This window comes from Neophocaena asiaeorientalis, unplaced genomic scaffold (genome assembly GCF_003031525.2).
Source record: "Neophocaena asiaeorientalis asiaeorientalis breed wild unplaced genomic scaffold, Neophocaena_asiaeorientalis_V1.1 scaffold534, whole genome shotgun sequence".
In the NCBI taxonomy this organism is placed as follows: Eukaryota; Metazoa; Chordata; class Mammalia; order Artiodactyla; family Phocoenidae; genus Neophocaena; species Neophocaena asiaeorientalis.
In genome coordinates, this window is record NW_020172826.1 from 1,082,463 (window position 1) to 1,108,800 (window position 26,338).

At 36.8% G+C, this 26,338-nt stretch overlaps 1 protein-coding gene across 1 annotated transcript in view; it reads right to left on the reverse strand.

Annotated features, from left to right (window-relative positions):
• Positions 1–26,338, reverse strand: part of COL25A1 (collagen type XXV alpha 1 chain) — a 466,880-nt gene that overhangs the window by 133,213 nt on the left and 307,329 nt on the right. The window contains exons 6-7 of the mRNA XM_024741942.1: positions 23,756–23,782; positions 23,588–23,614 (exon numbers count right to left, since the gene is read on the reverse strand). Coding sequence (XP_024597710.1) covers positions 23,588–23,614; positions 23,756–23,782 — 54 coding nt within the window. The remainder of the gene's footprint in view (positions 1–23,587; positions 23,615–23,755; positions 23,783–26,338) is intronic.

Here is a 26,338-nt window from a genome sequence, read left to right on the forward strand (position 1 = left end):
TTAGCAAAACAAAAGCTATGAGAATGCAAAGAAAGGGGACCTAACTGAGGTCAGCTGGTCAGGGAGGACTTCCCAGGGAAGTGATGTTTAAGTTGAGACCTGCATAATGAAGTACCCTGTAGTGCCTGGCCACTCTCCAAGGGCTCTGCTGCCTTCCTTCCTGACAGTATCAGCAAGATGAATATTGGAACCAAAGAGGAAGTATATTTTTCTTTTCCAAAGATATGCTGAATCTACACTTAGAATACAAAGATTAGGTCGTGTTCTAGGTATTCCCTTGAGATCTAGACCCTGTTCTCCACTTGAGAAGGTTAGGATAAGGGCAATGGCAAGGACTACGGGTGTGGGATTCCTGTAGGAGGTTAGGTTGATGAGATCAAGAGAGATTATACTAAAACATCCATTTCTTCATCTAACAAGTGACTCTTAAATATGCCAAATATAGTGAAAGAAGCTGTAAGTGTTTAAATCTAGTAGGGAAGGGAGGTTATCCCATGATTTTCAATTCAAATGGAAAATATACTAAATTAGTGCTGGTTAGAGGAGCAGGCAGTATGCTTTTTAAGCACATTCTGACTGGGGAATGGAGTTGTGCCTCTGTAGAGGTGGGATTTGAGATGGTTCGTGAAGAAGGATGAAAAGGACGATGCTATTTGAGGTGCGGTGTGGACTTGGGGCCTCTGGAAGAAGGTATTCCAGTCTGAAGTATAGTGGGCAAAAAGGAGGAAGGTATACTTGGAAATTGCTGGTAAGTTGAGTTTAGTTGGGGTGAAGCAGTTTTTAGGTAAGAGCCTAGAAAAGTTGATAGGGTATATATATGGGAAGTCTTCAAAAAAGCTTTAAAGGGGGAAGTTGTGGGAAACCACGAAGGTGTTTATAAAATGAACGTGCCATGCCATACGTGCATTTGAGGAAGACAACCCTGGCCAAATTATGATGAACAGATTAAAAATCAAGATGTAGTCCATGATCCTTTCTCTGCAATTCCAAAATCGAAAGTCCCTGAAAACAAAACAATTCTTCATAAGTTTAACTAAAGATTTTTCTAACTTTGCAGCAAACCCATTTGGTGGCAAAAACTTATTTGAACAGATGTGAGGCTATTTCTGCTCACTAATAATCCTGCTTAGTGGGAACATGCATGCATTTCACAGCAGAAATTAATGGTTTAATTACAGAGTACCTCAGGCCTCTTTAAGGGTGTCAGACAATGCCTGGTGTATCAACAATATTAGCTTTCTAGTACCTAAAAACTCTAAATTCTGAAACACATTTGACTCTGAGGGTTTCAAGGAAGGATTGTAAGCTTGTTCCAAAATTGATGACAAAGATCCATTTAACAGAATTAAAGATTGTAAGAAGAGTAGTAAGTTTTCAAGTTAAGGCAATGAATTTAGTTTTGAGAAATACAACTTGTTAATATAGGCTAGATTGCCAAATAGCCTGTCTAAATATATGGTAAACTGAATTATATATTATAATTTATATCAGTTTACAGTAATTAAAAATAAATTTCCTTCTATGATTTCAATTTTATATATTAATCAGAACTAGCCTGATCAATTGTTATCTAGTCTTTAATTAATTGCTTTAATGAATAAATAAGCACATTATAGTTAGCGTATAGGTTTTGCAAGTAAATGCAAAAACAGACCCGTGAAAATTTTTGATCTTTTAGGAAATTAAAAAAAAATACAGAGATTTTGTTTAGAACATCAATTTGATTACCAAACACTGCATAATAATTTGCTTAACAATCCCACCCCTTTAAAAAATAAATCATGCAAAAGCTTTCATTCCACCCATCTGATTTTCATGCAATTTGCATGAAAATTCTGAATTATTTAATAAAAAATTAATAATCTTTTAATTCTCCAGGGATTTTCCCTCAAAGATGGTACAGTATCATGATAACGTACAAGACAATAATATTCTGTACCTATACTTCTTTTGAAACCAAGGGGTGCTTTCTAGCTGAGGTTGCCAGGTCAAGGGCTCACCTCAACTTGCATATACCCCACCCACGTTCTGGAAGAAAACAGTCTACACTTGAGAGAGGAGGCACAGGAGGATCAGGAAAGAACAGTGCCAAGCAAATAGAAGGTTCATTTGCTGACAGGGCACCTTACACTGAAGCGAAAATCGGCATTTGTCCTGTGAGAAAAACTCAACTTTTTTTGCATTCTTCATTCTGGGAGAAAAGGAAAAGTGTCCTGTTATTCCCTAGAGACTCTATTTAGTGTCTGGCTTAATGGGTATTTGCTAAACTTCCTTTGTATGATATTAAATTGAGTTGACTTTAAAATTCCTTGGGCATGCTTCCTGGATGGCAGCCTCTTTTCTTCTTCCCTCAGAAGAGGTAGATGGCTAGAAACCAGCGTATAAAAGAGCTGGTGAGAGTCCCATGGGGCTCAGCTATAACAAGTGGACAGCTATCCTTGTATTTCCTAATCCACCTCTGAAGTTCACCCTCCCCCACGAATAAATTTGAGCCCACAGCTAACACTTGATAGCCCTCTGGGATAATGGAACTATTCAAAAATGACCTTAGCAACAAAAGGATAATGGAGTAGCGGAAGAGTTCACCAGAGAGTATTGTTACTTGTAGTAGTATCACTCGAGGTACGTTCCTCTACTAGTTAACTAGTTCTATTCTCTAATATCCCCCTTTAGTCTACATCCTAAATTTTAGTGTTTTCCCAGGGTCTGTTCAACTACTCAAAACTAAAATAGTCTGTGTCTTGAAAGCATCCCTGAAATTTGCATGTTTCCATATGGACCTAAAATACTGAATGCGATTTAAGACATTTGAATGCCCTATAATTATATTTATATTTGATGTTACTTGTTGAACACGGAGTAAATGCAAATGGCTCTAAGGACCAGGCAGATAACATTAATAAGGGAGCAGGTTTAAGACAAAAGGAAGTGGGGCTGCTTGGCTGAATAGGAGTCAAGCTGGGACTAAAAGGAAACTAGGAGGACTTAACTGATTTTTCCACAGGGGAAGGCCTACCTAGTACTGCTACATCTTCACATGCTCCAAGAGAAGCCAGAAATCTGAGGTTTTTCTTTTTTTTTTTTAACAAATGCTTCAGATTTTAAACATTTGCTACCAATTCAAATTTACTTTAAAACATTTTATAGTCCAAACAAAAATACATTTGGGGGGAGGATCTGGGCCACAGAGTACTAGTTAAAGATCTCTGATCTAGTGTTTCTGAATGTTGAATTAGAAACGAGCCAAGTGTGGAAGGGCTTTGCTTCAGAAAGGAAGTAATTCAGTTAGTCCCTTGCAGGAACTTTATTTTGTTGTATTAACATTTGAAGAAAGGGCTATATGTTCTCATTGTATCAATCACATGTTGTAATTCAGACCACTGGTTCTTAAATCAAAAAACTTTCAAAATATACAGGACCTCTAGGAGGAAGAAGAGAACAAGGTGTAATTCCTTTTTGAAAAGGAAGTGATAGATACACTGCTATAGTGATATAACACCCCACAGTGATGGATCCGTTTGGGAGAAGTCCCATGATTTGACCTCCTCATGAAAGAGGCTGTTGTAATCTATGCGAGAGTTATGGTTTCTCCGGGAATCTCAGAATTTCCCAACTTCTGTGAAATTAAGTCTAAACTTTTTAATGATATGGATGTTAGAAATCATAATATGAACTTTCTCCTTTTTAGTTTTCATTTCCTGGCTGTGGTTGGTGATGATGCTACTTAATGAAATGCGATACATTTTTAACATTAAGTTGTGATATACTATGATGTTTATTATATCTACTTTTTTTTTTTTTGCGTCACGTGGGCCTCTCACTGCTGTGGCCTCTCCCGCCCCGGAGCACAGGCTCCGGATGCGCAGGCTCAGCGGCCATGGCCCTCGGGCCCAGCCTCTCCGCGGCACGTGGGATCCCCCGAGACCGGGGCACGAACCCGTGTCCCCTGCATCGGCAGGCGGACTCTCAACCACTGCGCCACCAGGGAAGCCCTATTACATCTACTCTTTAAAAGTGATATTTATGTGCACCTATAATTTACTTGAAATAACTACACTGATAATATTCAAACTCTTTTTTTTTTACCTCAAATTTCCTTTTATACCTTCCAATTTCAAATATTTAGATGATAATAAGCCAGCCAAAAATGTTAAGAGTAAAGATCAACTTGTCTTGGAAAGTTACTGAAAATGCCTGCTCAAAATAAGCTGTAGCTGCAGTTTCTGATGGGCTCGATTGTCTCTCTATTTAAAAGTACTTAATATGTCATGTATCAAAGGAACTTGCCACATATAACAGAAGCAAGATTGTTTTCCCTATGATTACAAGAATTATTTCAAAGTGTAACATCGCCTTGTAACTTAGTAAACATTAAATGAAATGTTTGCCTTATTTACCGGTAAATAAAAATAAAAAAGAATGAACAGTGAATAATAACTGTATTCTGTGTTTGAACACGTGAAATGATGGTATTAAACATAAGTAAAACCAAGGAAAATATTTCTCTGGTGTCTTAAAAGATAAAAGTAATAGCCCAGTTTCCCAAATAAAAACATATTTCATAGGCCTTATTTTAATTCAATGAGTCTACAGTTTCAGTACCCATAAGGACCAGAGTTTACATTTTAAAAACCAGGTGGCATCTGGTATACTCAGATAAGTTACCAGTTCTACCAGCTACAACTTTTATGATTCCCATATGTGGCTAAAGAATTACAAGATGTATGCCTATCATATCATTATTGAAATTGAATTACTTACATATTTACACATAAGGCACTGTCAACTATTCTCCTTGGGTGGTGTGGAATATTAGCAATTACGGAACACAAAGTAAGGAAGAATAATTTACCATTTTCCAGCTCCTTACATTACCTACAGTTGAGATGAAGCTTCATAAACATTTGTCCATTTGTACAATTCTCCATGTTTCTCGACTTGTGAAATGTTTGGGAAAATTATTAAATGTTGGGGAAATGGCGTGAAATGAATATGATTGAGAAAAAATTATTTTCAAAGGAATTGCTAGAGTCAACTTTTGTACAAGGAATCATTAACCAATTTGTGAATTATTAGGCCTTTAATTTCCCTTCCACTCTCTTATTCTTTGTTGGATTTCCTTTGTTATGACTATCATAATTAGATGTAAGGAAGGAAAGGAAAAAGGAAGTGAAAGTCAAACTAAGGATTAATATAGAAGAGTGGCATGGAACAGTAAAGTCTGGGTCAGAGCACTAAGGCCCACTGAATCCGGGGGAAAATCCTGAGAGCAAGAAGAACATTTGCCGTTAGAATCGGAAAGAGAAGGAGAATCAAAGAATAGGCCTTTTTTTTCCCCCTTTGGCCAACTGGGGGTAAATTGTTAATAACTGACAGAAGAAATCAACAGCATCCGGTTCCTATTTAGTTTCTATTTCTCTGTTGAACAAGACAAATACAGATATTCGGATTAAAAAATGGCACAAACATTGGTAGTATAAAATGCCAAGAAAAGTAAAGAGACTATAAACGAAAACCTTGGGAGTCTAAATTAGTCTGAAGAAATGACTTTTAAAATACAAAGCATTTGGCAAAAAAATTACCAAACCATTCAAATTATTTTTCAGGAACTGTAGAAAGTAAGAGAAGTCATAGAAGAAAAAACAAGGAAGAAGGTAAATCGTGCAAAATATAGACAGATTGGTAGAATTTTATTGACTTAAGATTAGAATAGATTATTAAAAGCATTGTTAGTGAAAATCTGAAAAAGAAGGGCAGTTTAAAAATACGATCTTTTTTGCCGTTTTAAAAAAGGTTATTAGTAGATGGATGTACATATATAACTGGATTACAGCAAGAGGTATGTCAGATTATCCTTATAGACTAAATTGAGAAATATGAACTGAAAGCAAATAAAAAAGTGGATTTATAACTGGTTGAACAATTTACCTCGGTAATACTGCTTAAATTGTCCCACAGTTCCTGTTCTCAGTCTGAACTCCATTCAACATTTGTGTCATGGATTAGATTAGTCTTCTTAAAATTTGGGTCTCTCTCAGTTTGTATATCTGTTTCTATACCTATATCTCAGATCTCCAGAAAATGGGGCAGAAGAGAGATGTAATATTTGCTGGATGGCAGAATCAGACTCCAAGAGAGGATGTCAACAGGACAGAGTATACTAATAGTGTGGGAATAAAAGTAAAGAACAGTGTTTGGATCCAATAAACAAGCCATAATGATACACAGCTGAGGAGCTAAGGGCTAGTAGCAGTGAGAAAAAGACTTTAGAATTTACGTTGATAATAAATGTATACATCAATATGTGATATGATTGTCAATGTGGCTTAAAGCTAATCTAATTCCCTGCAATATTAACATAAACAGAGGCATAAGCAGGTAGGTTCTATCCCACTTAGGCCAGACTCCACCTGAATTAATGTGTTTAATTTTTGGGTGTTACCCTTTAAGGGTAGACAGAAACACATATAGAGAACAGCCAGGAGAGAAAGAAGATACAGAGGTGTCACACGAGGAATGGATGAAGGAGCTGGGGTTGGAGCAGAAGAAAGTGAGCTGGGATACGAGAGCTATTTTGAATAAGCTTAGAACTGCCTTGGGAGCATCACCATCACCATCACAGGAAGTGGTCAGTTTTATGCTATGCCATTGCTTGTTGAGGAAAGTTGGGTTTGGACAAGCAAGGCTTTAGGGTTCATTGCAACTCTGAACTTCATGCAGTGTTTTTATAAAATCCCTGAAGGGTTGTCATGTGGAAGAGGAATTAGTTCAGAAGGCAGGACTAAAACTAAAATGATAGGAAGTAGAAAACAACAGATGTTAATTCAAAAGAAGGAACCATAAATATCTGTCGAATGAGTGAATGATTAAATTACTCTGTAATATTTAGAACTGTCTATAATTAGAATAGTTTGCTTTGCAACAGAGTGAGCTCCTTGCCACCAAAGGTGTTTGGATAAAACTCAGGAACCATAAGGTTAGGATACCCTATATGAATTTTTAGTCAATTGGCTGGCTGAGAAATGGGTTTATTTTGCAGTTATAAGAGAAACTCTGACATAGCAGAAAGTGAATTTCTCTTACCCACATTATCTCCTACCCTCAGCACCCTTTTAGAATAAGACAATCAAGATTTACCTAGAAACGCTTTCTGACATTGCCAAAAGATTTTATAATCCTAATAAAAAGTAAATTTTTAGTTCCTATATTATCCTACAGTTAAAAACACTATAAGAAAAAAATGTTTCAAATGCATACAACTCTTTTCCCTTTCCCCATAAAGGGAAATATGATCTACTTTATAGGATCCTTTTTATGCTATCTTTTGAAAATCATTTGAACCACACCCTCGAATTCTGTATTTGTTGTACTCAGAGAAATCAGGTTTCAATTTATTTTTACATCAAGGAGAATACAGAGAAAAAAGGATCAAATGATACTGACTCAAATTAGTTCTTTTTCTTAAGATTTGTCAGCATAGCTATAAAGGGCAATTCTAAACAATTTATTAACTTAATTTTTATTGGTGCCCTGTAAGGGCAATTTCATTAGAAATGTTTACAAGGGGGGATGTTTCCATTAATCTAACTATACAACCAGAACAACAAAAACCCAGAAGAAATATATAGTGCCTTAAAGTATGAACGCTTCTAGAAATATACGGATTAGTATTATAAAGGAAATTATTTGGGTCCAGTAAAAAACATATGGAACTAAATTTATATTATGATTTTAAATATCTATGAACTTTGGCTACAACCTACATAGATGTCTAAGCTAGATCATTTTAAGTAATAAACAAACATCCTATATACTGCTAAGAAAAACCTAGAGGAAATTCTGTAATAAGGGGCTACATTTTCCCTCAAAGGAGTGACTCTGAAGAGCAAGCCTTCAACATCTATAGTTTCTAATTTTAAAAATATATAATTAAAGGACTAAAATATATCTTTTAAATATTATTTGCATGTTATTTAATTACTATTCTATATACAACAAAGATAACTTAATAAAAATTCTATTATTTACAATTCATATTTCAACAAAATTTTGAAAGATGGCATAAATTATATTGACATCTTGGTATAAAACTACCAAGTTTGAACTAGTCCTAATTTTGACCTTTGAGCAGACTTGGTATACTAATAAAAAAAGTCTACACTACCATAGATTGACAACCACCAAGGTAAGAAGAATTCTATGTAATTTAAAAACAAATTATATGTAAATTCAATTAAAGGCAATAATGTAGCCTTCTTCCTAGAAGATAAACGATTTGTCATTCGTTGTTTTGTTACCTGCGTCTGTATATTTTGATGGACTTTGTCATCATAATATCAAACACAAAATTATCTTAATCTCTAATTCAGGTATTACAAACTCCAGTGCCAACAGGGGCTGTGCACATATATAAATTACTGAAGTGGGCTGAGTGTAATACAGAATGCATCTAAAGCAGAGAGATTCCATCCAGCTACAGTCAACTGAAATTATAAAAGAATATGTACCCAATGGTGTCAGATCTTCTACTTTTCCAAGAGGAAGTTTAAAACAAGATTTTGTATGAAATTGCCCAATATTAAAATATTAGCAAGTAATTTGGGTAAGGCAAATAAAATGCATCTACTCTTGGAATCTGTCCACAGGCTACCACCTGTAGCCTCTAATCTGCCTCATGAGAATTATTGATTCAAAATAAAACATAGAGGCAAGATTGTACAAAATAGTATATCACATTTCAAAAATAAGGAAAAATAAAGACATTGCATTCCTTTCCCCCACTGCAACCAAGGATGTTACTCTCCACCCTAAAAGGAAATCCCATATAAACTGTGACAGTTTCTCAATCGGCACATGCCATTTCATTTGACACATTCTGAAAATCTTGAATGATTATAACAGTTACTATATAAAATTCCGGGTAGATACTGTGACTCAAACCTTGCATTCTTCTCTGACACATTTTATTAGAACTACAGGGCTCCAAACTGGAAGTAATACCAAAGACCGGTATAGAGTTACAGCATTAACATTCAACGTTGTACTGGTGACATAGAAAGCTTTTTCTATTTCTATTTTGTTTGACTTTTCTGCCTAAAAGTGTAAAATGAAAGATGAAGTTGTAAATCTCTACATTAATTTTCTGAACAAATCCAAAATGTCTAATACATCTCCAAATATTCCCTTCTTCCGGTTACTCCTCAAAATTCATTTCCTTTTACAATATTGTTGAATAATTGTGAATGACTACTAAACAAAAAGTTGCAAGGCTCAAAAGTAATTTTGTACTGAGCAAAAAAGGCAACAAAAAAGGCTTTATAAAGAATGGCTTTATAATGTTATACTCTAGAACTTCCTAACACTGATGATTCTTTAGAAACTTTACTTTGTCAAAGTAGAAGTAATTTATGTTTATCTATGCCAAAAAATAAAAGTGGTGTGTGTAAGGGGTGAAGTTCTTAATTTAAACATAGCAGTTATCTGCTTGGCAGAGAAGAAAATAACATAATAGAAAAGGTAGAATATTCCTTACTATTAAGTCAGAAAGAGAAAAACAAATATTGTATATTAATGCATATTTGCGGAATCTAGAAAAATGGTACAGATGAACCGGTTTGCAAGGCAGAAATAGAGACACCCATGTAGAGAACAAACGTATGGACAACGAGGGGGGAGAAGGTGGGTGGGATGAATTGGGAGATTGGGACAAACATATATACACTAATATGTATAAAATAGATAAATAATGAGAACCTGCTGTATAGCACAGGGAACTTTGCTTCACTTAGCTGTACAGTAGAAACTAACACAGCATTGTAAAACAACTCTACCCCAATTAAAAAAAAAAAAAGAAACTTTACTTTGTCAAAGTAGAAGTAATTTATGTTTATCTATGCCAAAAAATAAAAGTGGTGTGTGTAAGGGGTGAAGTTCTTAATTTAAACATAGCAGTTATCTGCTTGGCAGAGAAGAAAATAACATAATAGAAAAGGTAGAATATTCCTTACTATTAAGTCAGAAAGAGAAAAACAAATATTGTATATTAATGCATATTTGCGGAATCTAGAAAAATGGTACAGATGAACCGGTTTGCAAGGCAGAAATAGAGACACCCATGTAGAGAACAAACGTATGGACAACGAGGGGGGAGAAGGTGGGTGGGATGAATTGGGAGATTGGGACAAACATATATACACTAATATGTATAAAATAGATAAATAATGAGAACCTGCTGTATAGCACAGGGAACTTTGCTTCACTTAGCTGTACAGTAGAAACTAACACAGCATTGTAAAACAACTCTACCCCAATTAAAAAAAAAAATTGAGGAAAAAAAAAAAAAACCCAAGGACTCATTGTATAGCACAGGGAACTATATTCAGTACTCTGTAATGGCCCATATGGGAAAATAATCTGAAAAGGAGTGGAGATATGTATATGTATAACTGAATCACTTTGCTGTACACTTGAAACCAACACAACATTGTAAATCAACTATACTTCAATATAAAATAAAAATTAAATTTAAAAAATTCCTTACTATTGTTTTCATTATCAAAATTATTGTCATATAGATAGTAAATTCTTTAAACAACAAGGCATAATATTAAAGAAATGTTAAAAAATTAATAAAAATGGTTAAATTGTAGCTAGGGGCTTTTTCCCATATGATGTATCATATGCCATGTTAATCATCAGCCATGCTAATGAAGACAAAATAGTTTCCGATTTTCAAAACATCTGATAAAACTATACTAACGATTTACAATCTTTCAAATGTTTAACTTCTCAAAGAACAGTTCAGTAGGATAAAAAAATTTTTTTTTAATTAAAAGTAAGGAGGAATCAAGGCTGGAAAATTACAAGGTGCTGCTATAACTTATACTAAATTCAAGGCACATGTTAAGAGTCCCTTCCATATGAAAAAGTTTATAATCTAAAAGAAAATTCTGGTGCTGGCATTCTAGAAACTTCTGACTTCCTCAACCATTAAGAAATCTAAAGAAATAAGGTAGCTAAGAAATAGCAACTGAGTTCTGAATTAGTTATCAAACTTTTCTCTAATATTGAAGTCAAGGCAAGTATTTGCTCCTCAAAGATGATCATGAAAAAGCTCAGTCAGTAGATCTACTGTGAGGTCAGAGCCAAACTGATGTCATAGGCAAGGACCATCACTGAGATCTTTCCATCTAACTTTGCAAAGGAACATTGAGAATGGTGTTCCTTGCAGGCTAGGACATGCACAAAGAAAAATTAAGCTTGAAATTTTTAAAAGTTAATTTATATTAACTTTAGACAATTCTGAATTACCATACTGAACACAAGAATACTCTTTAAAAACACAGTTAAGGGGGCTTCCCTGGTGGCGCAGTGGTTGGGAGTCCGCCTGCCGGTGCGGGGGACGCGGGTTTGTGCCCCGGTCCGGGAGGATCCCACATGTCGCCGAGCGGCTGGGCCTGTGAGCCATGGCCGCTGGGCCTGCGCGTCCGGAGCCTGTAAGAAGATGTATCAATTTTTTCCAAAAAAAGTTAACAAACTGCTTTGAACGTTTACTTTACTTTTCTTCATTGGAATCAGAGTATAAACAAGAGTAGGTTGGTTCACATTTGTATGTGTTTAGACCTTGTATACATGAATAATAATCTATGCTGATGGAGAACTCTGTTTCATTAAGACAGTATAGGCGGTGCAATTGTAAGTAAATATCCACACACACATATGTGTATCTATCTATCTCTATAGATAGAATAATTCCTGTTAATGAGAATGATACATGTTCTAACACCTACATACAGAATGACAGGCACTATAATATTTTAAACCATTGTTGGTGCAAAAAGTGTTTGATATGAGAAACAAGTTGTACACCTTGAAAAAGGCAAAATAACACAGCATATGTAACTTAGAACTAGGTGTGTTTTAGAAGAGTCTCTGGTGTGTTCTGTGTTTGGGCACAGCCTTCTCAGTCACATCCTTCATTCCGTACTTCCTACTTCACCAGTGGAAGAATCTCTCTTCAGCAATCCCGGAAATCTCACATGGTGATGGCCTCCTCTAAGTCATGATGGGATCAAGAGTTGGGTGCGATATTTCAAAGTTGGGTCACAATTTTAATAATCTAGATAACTAGATTAACTCAGCTTCTAAAAATAAGCTGATGAAAGGCCCAAGGAATAAAGCTATTTTTAAAAACAATCGAATTATTCTTAATTAAAAATCTGGTGGTGTCTCCTATAGCTTTTTTCCTCACCTGCCAATAAACTTGGAATGTTCAGGCTGACATGTCCTTTTGAAGACATGGTGAATGAGGCAGGAATTACCACCTGTTGTCCCCTTGTACTTCCTAGGGTTATAGTTAGTTCCTTCTGTCTCACATCACATCACACAGGCTTCAAGCCAGAAAAGCAGTGACACTCTGCCATGCCAATTTCTCTTGTTTACTCACCACCATTTCCCTATCTTAATTCTTAATTCTAATGAATTCCTTTAGGCCTGGAGCTAACTATAGTTTCTGTCCTGGAAAGAAAGTCAGATGTTCCTAGTTCTTTGGTATTCTAATGCTACATTGGAGGATTTGGATGCCACCTTACCTGTCACTTAGGCTTCTTTATGAACAGATTCATGCTAAACTTACAAGGTAATAAAGTATGATAAGAAGGCCCAGAAGTTTCTTTGGTATGTGGAATATAAAAACAAACAGTGTTGCATTGTTGTCATTATTATTATTATTTGTGTGTAAAATATTCAAAAGTTCACTTGTGCTAATAAAAATAATAGCGGTCAGTAAAGTTTCCTCTGAATAACAACACTTTTCAAATAAAATTTAACTGACTTCCAAGCAATGAAAATCAAAGCTTCCTGACTCCCTCCAAAGTCGCTTTAGAATTGTATGTGAAGTGGGACCTTGCAACTGACATCTTTTTCCCTACAAAGCCAGTCCTGTTTGCCACTTGTGATTTACAGGCTGTGTCTGCTACAAGGAGCTGCTGGACACATTAGTGTATGTATGCTTATGAAAGGATGCTGCTGTCTGGCACTAAATGACTTTCCAGAGACCCATCTCATTCAGACCTACAGGAACTGTTCTCCCTGAACATGATCTGTCAACGCATAAGCCATTATTCCACCCGTTCTGAAGGGATGAATCAAAAATACAGTCTTGCATTCTAGTTCCTTCTGCAAATCCTGATGCACCATTAAAAATCTGCTGTTTCATACTTTCTTGATTTCTACTTAGTTAATCCACCTCTAACATTCTGTTGCAATTATAATTCTGCATTTGGGAGTGATAGAAAAGGAATAGTGGTAATTGTGTTGGATTTTGCTGGTATAAATTGCTTATAAATTGCTGTATTTCCTATTTGCAATATGCTCTTTATTTATAGATATTACCAACTATAGTATGTTGAGGTGTTTTTGTCCATTTCAAATACAGATTTTAATATATTTACCTAAAGGCTTACTTTCTCTTCCTTATATAATATTGAAAGTCACCAACCACTAATCTGTCTTTCCCTCCACATTTTATTATATGCTTCAGTTGCAGGCATTAATTAATGCAAATCATAACTCCGTAGTATATGGATTAATAAACCTAATACTCTTTTGTTTGAATTCATGTGAAAACTATCTTGCTTAAATATAAGACAAAGAGAATAAAATCATCTGTATAGTTTTGAGTTTCAGAAAAGATCATTTTTTTATCAAGGAATTCCTTGAATTATTTAGAAAACATTTCACAGAAAGCAGCACTTGCAAAATTCAAACAAAAGAAATATAAATGTAATAATATTAAATACACATACATATATTTTTCATCTAAAATCTTTCATTCCACTCATTTTCAAGAAAAATGTGAAATGGTGCACGTTAGCCTGAAAAGACTGTAAGGTATATGTCCATATACATAAACCATGAAAAAAAAGTAAAATAAGTAAAAAGAAGAATATTGCATTTGATATGAGCAATGAGTACAAGTGTGGACAAATGAAATCTTTACTTCATGAAATATAATGAGTAGCTATTTTAATATGAAGGTCACTGCGCTAAAAGTGACTAAATGGAAATCCAACAGCTATTTAAACTGGCTGGCATCATTCTCCAGAATCCCTTGTCAGAGGAGATACTTAGGAATGGATTTTGGTTTTATTGTAATACATCTATGGTCATTAATAGAATTTTCAGTTAAGGGCTCAAACCTCAGGCTTTCGACTAGTGTGCGTGCATGTGTGTGTATGTGTGTGTGTGTGTGTGTGTGTGTAATTATAAGGGTTTTGTGAAATACTTGCTTTAACTTCCAAAATTCTGTATAAAAACTTATCCCACTGGATTACTATATATATAGATTTCTTTGTATAATACTTTACATTAGACAAAAATTTTAAGATTTAAAGTGATGTAAAATAGGTAAAGTCACTTCCTCAACTTTTCATAATATCTATTTTTTTTCCTTAATGGGCTCAGCTATACAATCAATAACTGAGATATAATTTGCAACACTGAATTCCAAGGGAAATATTGTCTACATATCAACAGTTGTTTGCAAAAATAATTTATCCCTTAAATTAACCCACATTAGGACAAATTTACAAATGCTCCTGGGCTCTCAGTGCTTTGAAGTATGACAGAACACTTAAAAGAGAACTCTGATTATAAAATATAACAAGAACGTTTGCAAATTTTAACGAGCTTGCTGTTTCCATGCCAACTTCTCCCAAATCTGGAAATCATTAAAATCATTTTCTCACAATTTATTTCTTTCCATTGTGTTATATCCATTCCCTTTTCACAGGCAATACATTCAGTACCAAATGAGTAGTATATTCATTAGGGCTAAAGAGAAAGGCAAGGGTTAAGTAAACAAGAACATCAAATTAATATCCAGGCCTAAATGCTTTAGCAGAGCCAGAGAATCTGTTTAATCATTCAAGTCAACAAAGGTTAAGATAATAAAATAAACTTCTAAATGCTTTCCTTTTCTGGAACTTAATCTGTCTTGCTGAAGATGTTTTTAAGATGCTATCAGTTTTGCATAGTCCCAGCTGTTATGAAAATTTACTTCAATACACTGGGAAGAGAAAAGAATTTTATGAAAATAGTTAAGCAGAGCTCCTGGGTGGCTTATTGAAACTGTGAGAGCTCAGGATCATTTAAAACCAGCTGTTGGCTGATGATATTGAGACCAATAACCACTAAATCTTTTAGCTATCAGGCCTCTGTGCTATTTGGCAAGGTGATGGTAGCCAACTGATTAGAAGCTTAATTTATAGTCAAAAGATAACTTCATGATGCTTGTTCATTTTATTGCCTAAGTTGGACTAACAAATTTACCACAATTTCATAACAACATAATACCTTAATTTAAAAAGACAGTATTAAACATTAAAATAGCTTTGCTTATGTTTAAGGCTATGTTTTTAAGTCACTAAGATAGAGAAAAGAAATCTGAGTCATTAACATCAAAGCCCAGGGCTGTGGTTCATGATGAGGGCAGAGGCCCTAATGAACTGGGCAACAAGCCCTCTTTAATAATGAAGGAGAGAGGGGTAGTAGTAGGGTGTGCAGACGACAATGGGAAAATCCTGGAGAGCCCTGAGTCTTTTACACTTGACATTCAGGTTCGGCTACTGATCAAGAAATATAACTCAATCTCTTTTGCAAAGAGAAGCTCAGAATAAAACCAGAATCAACAAAATACCTTGTAGAACATGTAAGCACAGCATTATGAACTGAGGAACACAGACTTCATTCATTTGGTTATCCTGAAGAAAAAAGGCACTAAGAGCAAATACACAGGGATCTTGCTATTATACAATTTTCAAATTGGTGCCCTTGAGCTGAGAAGTGAAATTGTATCACAGCAAGCTTACTGGGTATCCTGACGTGCCCTGGACAAGGGTCAGCACTGCCCTGCCTCCCTATGCTCCATGAGGAGAGATTCTAGGCTGTTGCTAAGTGGCATTCGTCCATTACTTTGGTTTTGGGAAGGTTGGCAGTGCATGAATTGTAAAGACTGTGACTGTCATGCTTGCAAAGGAAAAAGATGTACCTGTTTTCATTTGTGCTCCCCGACATTTTCAAGCTGATTCACAAAGGCATGGACTCTTAAAGTTGAAGAGAGTCCCAGCAACCGTTTGGAAGCAGCTTGGCATTGTGGAAAGAGGGCAGAACTCGACATTTGTGTTTGAGTCCCAGCACCGTCTTTTGGTAGATGTGTGTGAAAGAACTAGATCAAGTCACTTAATCTGTGTGAGCTCAATCCTCATCAGAAAAAAAAAAAAAAGGTCATATTAAAATTTGTGCTATTAAATCACTTTTGAGTTATTTTTGAGGATACATGGAAAATGTAGTTTGTGAGTACTGAGGCTTAAATCCTGGCTCCGCCACTGGCTGGCTCTGTTTGCTTAGATGAAATATTTAAACTTTCTGAATCTTGGTTTCCTCATCTATTAAATGGAAATAATAAAAGTAACTATTTTATAGAGTTGTTGAAATAATACATATCTTCACAGAGTGGTTGGCATATTTTAAGAAATCAATAAAAATTATTTATCATTATTATTGATGTTATAAATTAAGCCATGAATATTTTGGTAAACTCTATTGTTTCACATTGAGGTTGATGACTATACCAACTACTTTATTGATAGGGAAGCAGCGTGACCCAGTGGGAGGAGCACAAACCAGAGGCTGAGAGAGCTGGGTTTGAATCCCATTCCTACCACTTAACAAATCATGTGAACTGGGCAATTTACTTTAGCCCAGATTCTTCATGTGAAACTTGAGGAGAATAATCAACTATGATCTGTTGAGGGCTTATTATAGATTTTTCATACATTATTTTATTTAATCCTTCTCATAACCATGGAGACAGTGGCAGTTAGAATTGATCCTTATCCAGCCTGACTCCAGCCCATGTGGATATAATCATCTCACTCTATTGTGTTCACTTTTCCTATATTTTCTTCCCTGATAATCTACTTTGCTGAACTGTAGTAAGGCTTAGAGATGATGTGTGTATCTTGCCTAGAAAGGTGTTCTGCAAGCTGTACGACTCTAAGTAATGAGAAACTGTAATTATTTCATGAGGTATCATTTCTCAGTTCAACTTTCGTTCAGTCTAGGAATCCCCCTACAACTCCCTTATGGCGGGTCTTCAAGCTCGGCTTGAATATAGAGAAAGGCTTAGCCTCAAAACTCTGTAATACAAACCTATGAGGATGAAATGAAGAAAACTGAGCATGGGCATGGTAGCTGACAGCACAGAAAAAGCACCCTCCTAACCATATAGCCGAAAGGCCTAACTGCTGTGGTGCAATGTTTGACTGTAAAAATGAATTGAAGATTAAGAGCAAATCTGTAATGACATCTCCCCAAGAATCAAGGAGGGAAGTGCAATTCTAATGTCAGGATGCATCCATCTGTGGAAATCTAACCCTCAGTGTCTTGTAGAAGAAAACCAAATGATATCGATGGTTATTGTATTATACCTAAAATTGCAGGCTTGAAATTAGTTCAATGTATCCTGACATAAAGCTCATGCCAAAAAAGTTAGCTGTTCCTTCTGCATTAAATCATATACCATCAACAGCATTCAAAGGTAGTCAGCTTTCCTACTATTTACTTTTAACTTCTTGCAATCTGACTTTCCCTCTCACTACTGAACAAAATGCATCCTCTTACAATCCCATGATTCCAGAACACCAAATCCAAAAGTTTTTTTTATAGATCTCATCCCTGTGGCTTTCTTTTAATTAAGAATGTTTTGTGGGCCACCCTCACTTTTTTTTTTTGAAGTAGTCCTAGGGGACTTCCCTGGTGGCGCAGTGGTTGGGAATCTGCCTGCCAGTGCAGGGGACACAGGTTCAAGCCCTGGTCCGGGAGGATCCCACATGCCGCGGAGCAACTAAGCCCAGGCTCCACAACTACTGAGCCTGCGTGCCACAACTACTGAAGCCCACGCACCTAGAGCCCGTGCTCCACAACAAGAGAAGCCACCAAAATCAGAAGCCCGCACACCGCAAGGAAGAGTAGCCCCCGCTCGCCGCAACTAGAGAAAGCCCGCAGGCAGCAATGAAGACCCAGTGCAGCCAAAAATAAATGAATAAATAAATAAAGTAGTTCTGCCTACTGTTCAAACATTGCATGTCCTGGTTTTTCTTTTGAGTGCTCACTCTTTTCTTCCGATGCTCCTTTTCAGCCCACTCCCTCAGGGTGAATATTTCCTTTTCTTTTTTAAAGATTTTTTTAAAAAAACTAATTTATTTATTTTTGGCTGCACTGGGTCTTCGTTGCTGCTCAAAGGCTTTCTCTAGTTGCATAAGTGGGGGCTACTCTTCCTTGCGGTGCGCGTGCTTCTCATTGGGGTGGATTCTCTTGGTGTGGAGCACACAGGCTCTTGGCGTGCAGGCTTCAGTAGTTGTGCCTCGTGGGCTCGGTAGTTGTGGCTCGTGGGCTCTACAGCGCAGGCTCAGTAGTTGTGGCACACGGGCTTAGTTGCTCTGTGGCATGTGGGATCTTCCCGGACCAGAGCTCGAACCTGTATCCCCTGCATCGGCAGGCGGATTCTCAACCACTGCACCACCAGGGAAGCCCCAGTGTGGATATTTCTAAAGTGGCTCTATGTTCACGCTTTCACCCTCCACTTTGCTCCCTGGGGTCTCAATTCTTGCTCTGGGGGTGTTCAGCTACATAGCTGTTACCTCCAGCTGCAACACCACCTCAGAATTCTAGTCTCATGTTTCCAACTGCTTGCTACATTATTCCAATGGAATAATTCATCAAGATCGCAAATTCAGCATAACTACGATTCAACTTATCATTTATCCTACTGACTCTCTTCTGGCCAACGTTATCAAGGAGTCAAGCCAGAAACCTCACCTCTAGCTTTACCTTCTCTTTCAACTTCAGCCCTTACATCCAATTAGCTATAAGACTTGTATTAAATTTTCACCTCAGTACCTTTTTTTTGTTTGTTTGTTTTGCGGTATGCGGGCCTCTCACTGTTGTGGCCTCTCCCGTTGTGGAGCACAGGCTCCGGACGCGCAGGCTCAGCGGCCATGGCTCACGGGCCTAGCTGCTCCGCGGCATGTGGGATCTTCCTGGACCAGGGCACAAACCCGTGTCCCCTGCATCGGCAGGCTGACTCCCAACCACTGCGCCACCAGGGAAGCCCCCTCAGTACCTTTTAATTTGACTATCTGACTGCTTCTCTTCCTTTGTTAAAAGTTTAACATGATCACAATTTTAGCCATGGTCACAGATTTTGGATGTAAACCCAATGTAGATCAAATTCATCTCTCACCTTCTGCTTCAAGACTTCACTTTTGTCCATTTCTCCTCTACTAGTATCAACCCTGGTTTTCCCTCTTTGCCCAGGTTTTTGCTTGGTGCTTGTGGCAAACCCTATTGATGACATGATGCAAGTTTCCTTTTGAATCCCATTGCAAACATACAGCTTTCTCCAATATTCTGGTGACCCCTTTGGAATTTCGGCTTTGGCTCACCAACTTAGCCCCTCTCCACTGCTGAGCTTCTCATTCTGATATTGAACTTTCTGCTCAGTGTGGCCCTGTACCTCCAATGATACCTGATGTTCCAGACTGAGCCAGACCATCCCCTCTGCTCATCTCTCCACTGAGGACTGGACATTATTCTCATAGTCCAGACTTTTATGACCTCGTCTAGATGACTGACATTGTTTCCTGGTCTACTTGGTCTCCATGCTTTCAGTCTCTTCCAATTTCTTTCCTTACTGGACACTATTACCTTATACATTTTCATAAAGAACATCTGGTGGACTTCCTTGGTAGTCCAGTGGTTAAGACTCTGCACTCCCAATGCAGGGGACACAGGTTCAATCCATGGTCAGGGAACTAAGATCCCACATGCCGCACGGGCGCAGCCAAAAAAAACCAAAAAAAAAAAAAAAAACCCAACAGAATCCCAGGCTCCTCCCTTCTCTGGGATTCAGGAAAAGAAAAACAAAAAATTGGTAATTACACTAAATAGTCTAGTGGTAATATACAGCAAATGATATACTCAAAACTCTTCAGTGGTTCCTTATTGCCCACCACACTAGACATTCAAAATGCTCCATTATGTAATTTCAAGAAAAAAATTTCAGCCTTATATGATACAATCTTTCCATATTTAACCTATTCCCTTGGCAAATGGAATATTATTTTTCCTCAAATGAATCCTGTCATTTCCTGCTTGTATAATATTGTATGAACTATTTCTTCTTCCTGGAATATTTAATGTCTTGCTCTTCATGTAAGCTTTTAAAGATTACCCACGTATCCAGTCCTAGCTCAAGTGTCACCTTTTCTGCAGTTATTTTTCAAAATGGAAGAATGTTCAATTATCTAGCGTCTCTTAGTACGGCTATTTAAGGCACATAACATAAAACCACATAGTTTATTTATTCAGGCACCCATGAGATTAACAGCTGCTTGAGGGCAGTAATGATGAGATAATATTTTATTCTAACATTGAACAAATATTCATTAAGTTCTTACTGCTCTGGTGACGGAGGTATGAACAAGACAGATAGAAGTCCTTGCTCTCATGGAGTTTTTGTTTTAAGGAGAGGCATGTTTTACAGATAAGAAGCAACTAAATAAATAAACAAAATAGGATAATCTCAGATTTCGATTGGGTAGTTAGGGAAGTTCTCCCCAAAGAGGTATTTGAGAGAAAATTCTCAATGATCAGAAGAACCCAATCACAAGACCAGAAAAGAGCAAATAGAAAGTCATCAAGTCGGGAGTGTGTTGTGTTTAAAGAACACGTGGATGACAGAGTGGCTGGAGCACAGTGGGTAGAGGGGAAGACTAGTTCGAGATGAGGTTATAGAGGTAAGCAAGGGCCAGATCTTGGAGGCCAAGCAAAGTGATTTGGATTTCAGTTTAAAACAGGGAGAAACATAATCTAATTTACAGCATAAAACAGTCTCTGGTTGCTGTTTAGGCAATGGATTGTACACGGTAAGAGTGGAAGCAAGATTAATTGGAAGACTACTGCCGTGATCAAGAACATGAGATGAGAATAGGTTGAATTTGCTGATAGTAGAGGAGAGAGGCAAGTGGACCCATTTATAGTCTCTATAGCATTAAGTAGGGTACCTTGAACATGGTAGACGCTCAATATGTGTTGATAAATATATGCCCAAGTGTTTCAAGATAGTTTCACCTTCTTAATTTGCATTTTATCTTCAAATTTTTCCTGCTTTGATTCACATAATATGGCTTAATATATTCCTGTCTGGCACCTGGTGAGCCAACAACAAAACAAAAAAGAAACGAAAAGAAAAGGACCTCGCATTCAAGAAAACAGCATAGATCCCAGTGGAAGGTCAGTTAACAAAGAACTAAAGTGATGTAAGTTCATATTGTTAAGTTAATTATGGAAAGAAATAAATTACTTGGAAAAAATGGTAAAACGTGGATTTCAAAAATCTATGATAGGATGAAAATGGAAATGGTATTCAAATACAAAGATCTACATTTTAAAAAAGAGAGCCTCTGTCAGCATCAGCTGGAACAGTGTGCCCAAAGAGGATGTGGGTAAAATTAATTTTCATGAAAATTGAAGACTTTTCCAGTTCTAACTAACTTGATTTTTCTGGAAATGTAAAATCTTCATTTTGCCATCTTGATATGTGAATTTCCTAACAGGTAGCTGACACTACTTATATTAAAATTCTAAGATCACGGAATGTGACCTGCCTTGTTTCTAAATTAGGAATCTGAGGAAAGGCAGGCAATTCGGTAAGTTCTCATGCTCACATTCATGTGTACTTCCTAGGACATTTAAATTTTTATCCATAAAGATTCACCCTACATTGTGAATTCAATCCAAATTCCTTCAATACAAAGCAAAATCCAAATGAAAATGGGATCAATTTTTACCACTTTCCAGCTAAAATGCTAAGTGGCCCCTGAATCGTGTGAAACTTGGCCCCAGTCAGTGTGAAAACTGGCTGCAATCTGTATGAAAGGCAGTCTGGGTTGTCAAAGTAGTTCATGAACTTTGGCCACGCTTGCAAGGAACCCGGTCCAAGTCTTAGTTTGTAATGCAACATGAAACAAGGTGAATTTCACATGGTTTTGAGTTTCCTCCTGAAAATCTGGCCTAGCTTTATAATCAATCATCACTTTTTGAAACGATGAAAGCCAACACACCTTTTTGAAACTGAGGGCTGTGTGCACACTGATGACAGCTAAGCTGTGAACCACCCTTTCACTTCCTTTGCCAAAAGAAGATTTCTCAGAATAGAAACAGTTTCCCTCTTACCTGGAAAGGGCAAGTTGAGTGATTTTGATATTGCATGTAGAAAGAAATAATACACAATACGTGGAGACATGCCATGTGAAATAGTCACCACATACGGAGCAAGTGACTACATCCTAATCATTTAGGGTTAGGAGAAGTTTATTCCCTTCACATCCAGGACAGATACCAGGATGTTTAATCTCCTTGACCATTAAGATAAACTTTGAACTGGTCATCAGACAGAATAACTGCCATGGTGACTATGCTGAGACATAGTCATTATCTCTATATGAAGAAATGGCAGAAGAATAGGAAGGAAAGTCAATCATGGCATAATTTTCATCTAGTTTAAAAAACAGGAGGGACAAGCCTACAAACTTTTCAAGTTTGCATTGACTACATCTTTTGCAATAAAACCTCTACTGCGGTGAAAACGAATTCAATAATTAACTTCACAGACTGCATTTTACAAAAAACCTACACAGTGTCTGTTTTCAACCTGAAAGTTTTAAATGTGCTTTTCCACTGTAAGAAATGACTCTCTTCAACCAAGTGCTCGCTTTTGTGCACAGTGACATGAGAAAATTGAGAGGTATGCCTGCGCGGAGCCACTACATCATTGGAACAGCATGTCTGAACATTTGGGTAATAAGGCACAGATGTGAAGCAGAGGACTTGGCACTACCAAGGTAACAACAAAGCATTCACCATTGTCTTATAATGGTTAAAGGAGCCACATTTGAGAAGAATAAAAGAATGCCCCCTCCTCCCTGGAATGTTAAGTTATATTACACCTTTTATCTGCTTAAAAATCTATAAAGAATAAGAAATTCAAATAAGTATTATTCAAACTCATGATGAACAAAAATAGAAAATGCATTAATATTTTCATCTCTAATACAACATATTTATGCAATAGCACATAAAGTTTAACTGCAGAAAAAGGCCAAATTCAATAGGAATCCACATGGCCTCTATATTACAAAACAACGTATACAAATCTGAGGGACCCAATAGTCAATGGAAGGGTGGTGGTTGCTGACTTTCAGTAGTGATTCTGGCCCTTAATCAGTAGGAATCATTATTGTAGAGTGTCCTATTTACAGGTATCAAGTTAAGATAATGCAACAAGATACAAACATTAGTTACAATTAAGGCTATTTCAGTTATAAGTGGTATGGTATTTTTGTCAGCCATTACTAAACCACATGACACCAAGGCAGTTATGAAGCCAGGGCTACTTTAATTCAATGAGTTTGGAGCTGAAAACTATTAATAATTTTCTGCCCAGGACTGGAAGAGTATAACTTACCCGAGGTCCCTGATCACCCTGTTCGCCCTGTAGAGTAGGAAAATGAGAAGATAGTTTTAGAACAAAGTCTGTAGATGCTCATTAAAAAGATCTAAATGTAACATAGTATAAGTCACGCCAGTATGGATTTCCACTAAGTTAATTTGTTCCTGCTATACATTTTCTTACCTTATCACCTTTTGGACCACGAGGGCCCTGAAATAAAGAGAAAAAAAAACATATTTTAAATAAATTTCAAAATATATTGTAGCTTAAATAGATAGGCTAGGGTTAGTCACAAGATTCATGCAAAGGGCACAGAGCTGTACCTGTCAGTGAGGTTTCTCAAGGAGGTTTAGGTTCTAAACTACACTCGTAATATGGTTAGAATGTGAAAATGGTATTATATACATACACAGGAAAGTATACATACCATAAGTATATAATATGCTGAGTAAATTTTCACAAACTAAACACACCTGCTGAAAGTAGAACCCAGCTAAAGGAACCCAGAAGCCCCTGTTGTGATGTTCCTTGTTACTGCTTGCCACCAACAGTAATCACTATTCTGACCTCTGGTAGAATAGATTAGTTTACCTGCTTTTGTACTTTATATAAATGTACTTATATAAATAGAATCATCCATTATGCGTTTAGCCTCTTTTCTTAGTGTGTGTGAAATTCATGCAAAATTTTGTGTGTAGTTGTAGATTGTTTGTTTTTACTGATTTATAATATTCCACTGTGTGAATAAACAATTATTTATTTATTTATCCTACTGTTAATGTCCATTTGCTTCCAGGAGTTTTTGGGTCTTGGTTATTACAAACAGTGCTGCAATAAACATCCTAGTATATGTCTTTCGGTGAAAAATTGAATACATTTCTGTTGGGTGTATATCTAGGAGTAGAAGTGTTACATTCTAGACAATACATACATTTGGATTATTAGTTAGTAGATATTGCCAAATAGTTTTTCAGTGTGGTTAACAATTATACTTCCATCAGCAATGTATGAGAATTTTCAGTTCCTCTATATCATCACCAATACTTGGTATTTTCCATCTTTTTCATTTTAGACATTCCGGTGGGAGGTGTAGTAGTTTCACACAGTGTTTTAATTTGTACTTCTCCAGTAATTAAGTTGAACTCCTTTTAATAAATGTATTGGCCGTTTTGCATCCTAGCCCATAAAGTGTCTGTTCACATCATTTTCTATTGAGTTCTCCTATTACTTGCTAGAGTTCTTTACGTATTATACATTGTATTGACAGATAGATAGACAGACAGATAGGAGTTCTTTACACACTCTGAATCTGAGTCTTTTGTCAGAAAAGGATATATTTATTGCAAACATATTCTCCCACGCTACATATTGTGTTTACATTCTCTTAAAGATGTTTTTGATGAATAGAAGTTCTTAAACTCAATTTAACATTTTTTCTCTTTATGATTATCTCTTTTATTGTTCCACTTAAGAAATCTTTGCCTCCTTCAAGGTCATAAAGAGGTTCTTCCATGTTTGTTCTAAAAGCTAAAAGCTTTATTATTTTATCTTTCATATCTAGATCTGAATTCTTGGAGAACTGATTTTGTGAATGACGTGAGGTTAAAGTCAAGATGCTTTCTTTCCCCGTGTGGATATCAAATTAACCCAATACCATTTATTGAAAATGCCTCTTTTCCCCATCACAGTACAGTGTTACCTTTGTCATAAATCAGATGACCATATATATGTGGGTCTTTTAGGAAATTTCTGTTTTGTTGGACAGCTGTCTATTCTTAAGCCACACTGAGATTTTCTTCACTTTTGAACAAAAATACTAGCAGGAAACATGAATTCTAGAGGCATCAGTATTTTTTTTTCCTAGCTCTTAAAGATGAAGTCATGTCTCAGGGCTCAGCCCACCTGCGGAAGTGGAGCATTTCAGAGTTACCTTCAATCTCTCACCTTCCTTTTTAGCAGGGTTGGGAGACAAGGACAAGTCTAGACAGGAGTAAAGCCAAGGTCCTAACAAAGTACCCCTTCTGAGGTCCCAGTGGGGACTGCTATCTCACTTCAGGTGGGAATGTAAGAATGCTCCACCTACCAAAATACCTGCTGCTAAACACCAGTTGCAGAGGAGCTGTACCAAATTCCCATTCTCAGTTGCAGCAATTTTAACAGCTGTGAGGTTATCATGACATTAACAATAACAGGAACATCATGTCTTATATTTTGTATATTTTACCATCAACAAAGAACTTTGACCTGTTACTGCATTTAATCTTCTCCCAACCTAATGAGCAAAGTTTTATGATATTTCTTTCACAGATGCCAGAAATAAAACTCAAAGATTATCAAGGTTACGCCTCTTGTAAGTGAGTTAGCCAGGACTTTAAGCTAGTCTGTGTGACTTTAAATGCAGTGGATCGTGATGCTAAGTGTTAGGGCACAGCTCTAGAACTAGATTCTCAGGAAGACTGACGGCCATGTATCTGGTGCCTGCTTTCAACAGGTGCCCTCTTGAATGCCTCCCAATTGCCTTTTTCTTTTTTTTTCTTTCTTTCTTTTCTCTTTTTTTCTTTTGGCCGAGCCACACAGCTTGCAGGATCTTATTTCCCCAACCAGGGATCAAACATGCCCCCTGCATGGAGTTCTAACCACTGGACCGCCAGGGAATTTCCCCAATTGACTTTTTCATAGTGTCATGGACAGTGGCCTCAACATCTCAAGTTCAAAATGCAGGAGAGAGGAATTGTAGAGCATCTGGGAGAGGGAGAGGGGGCCAAG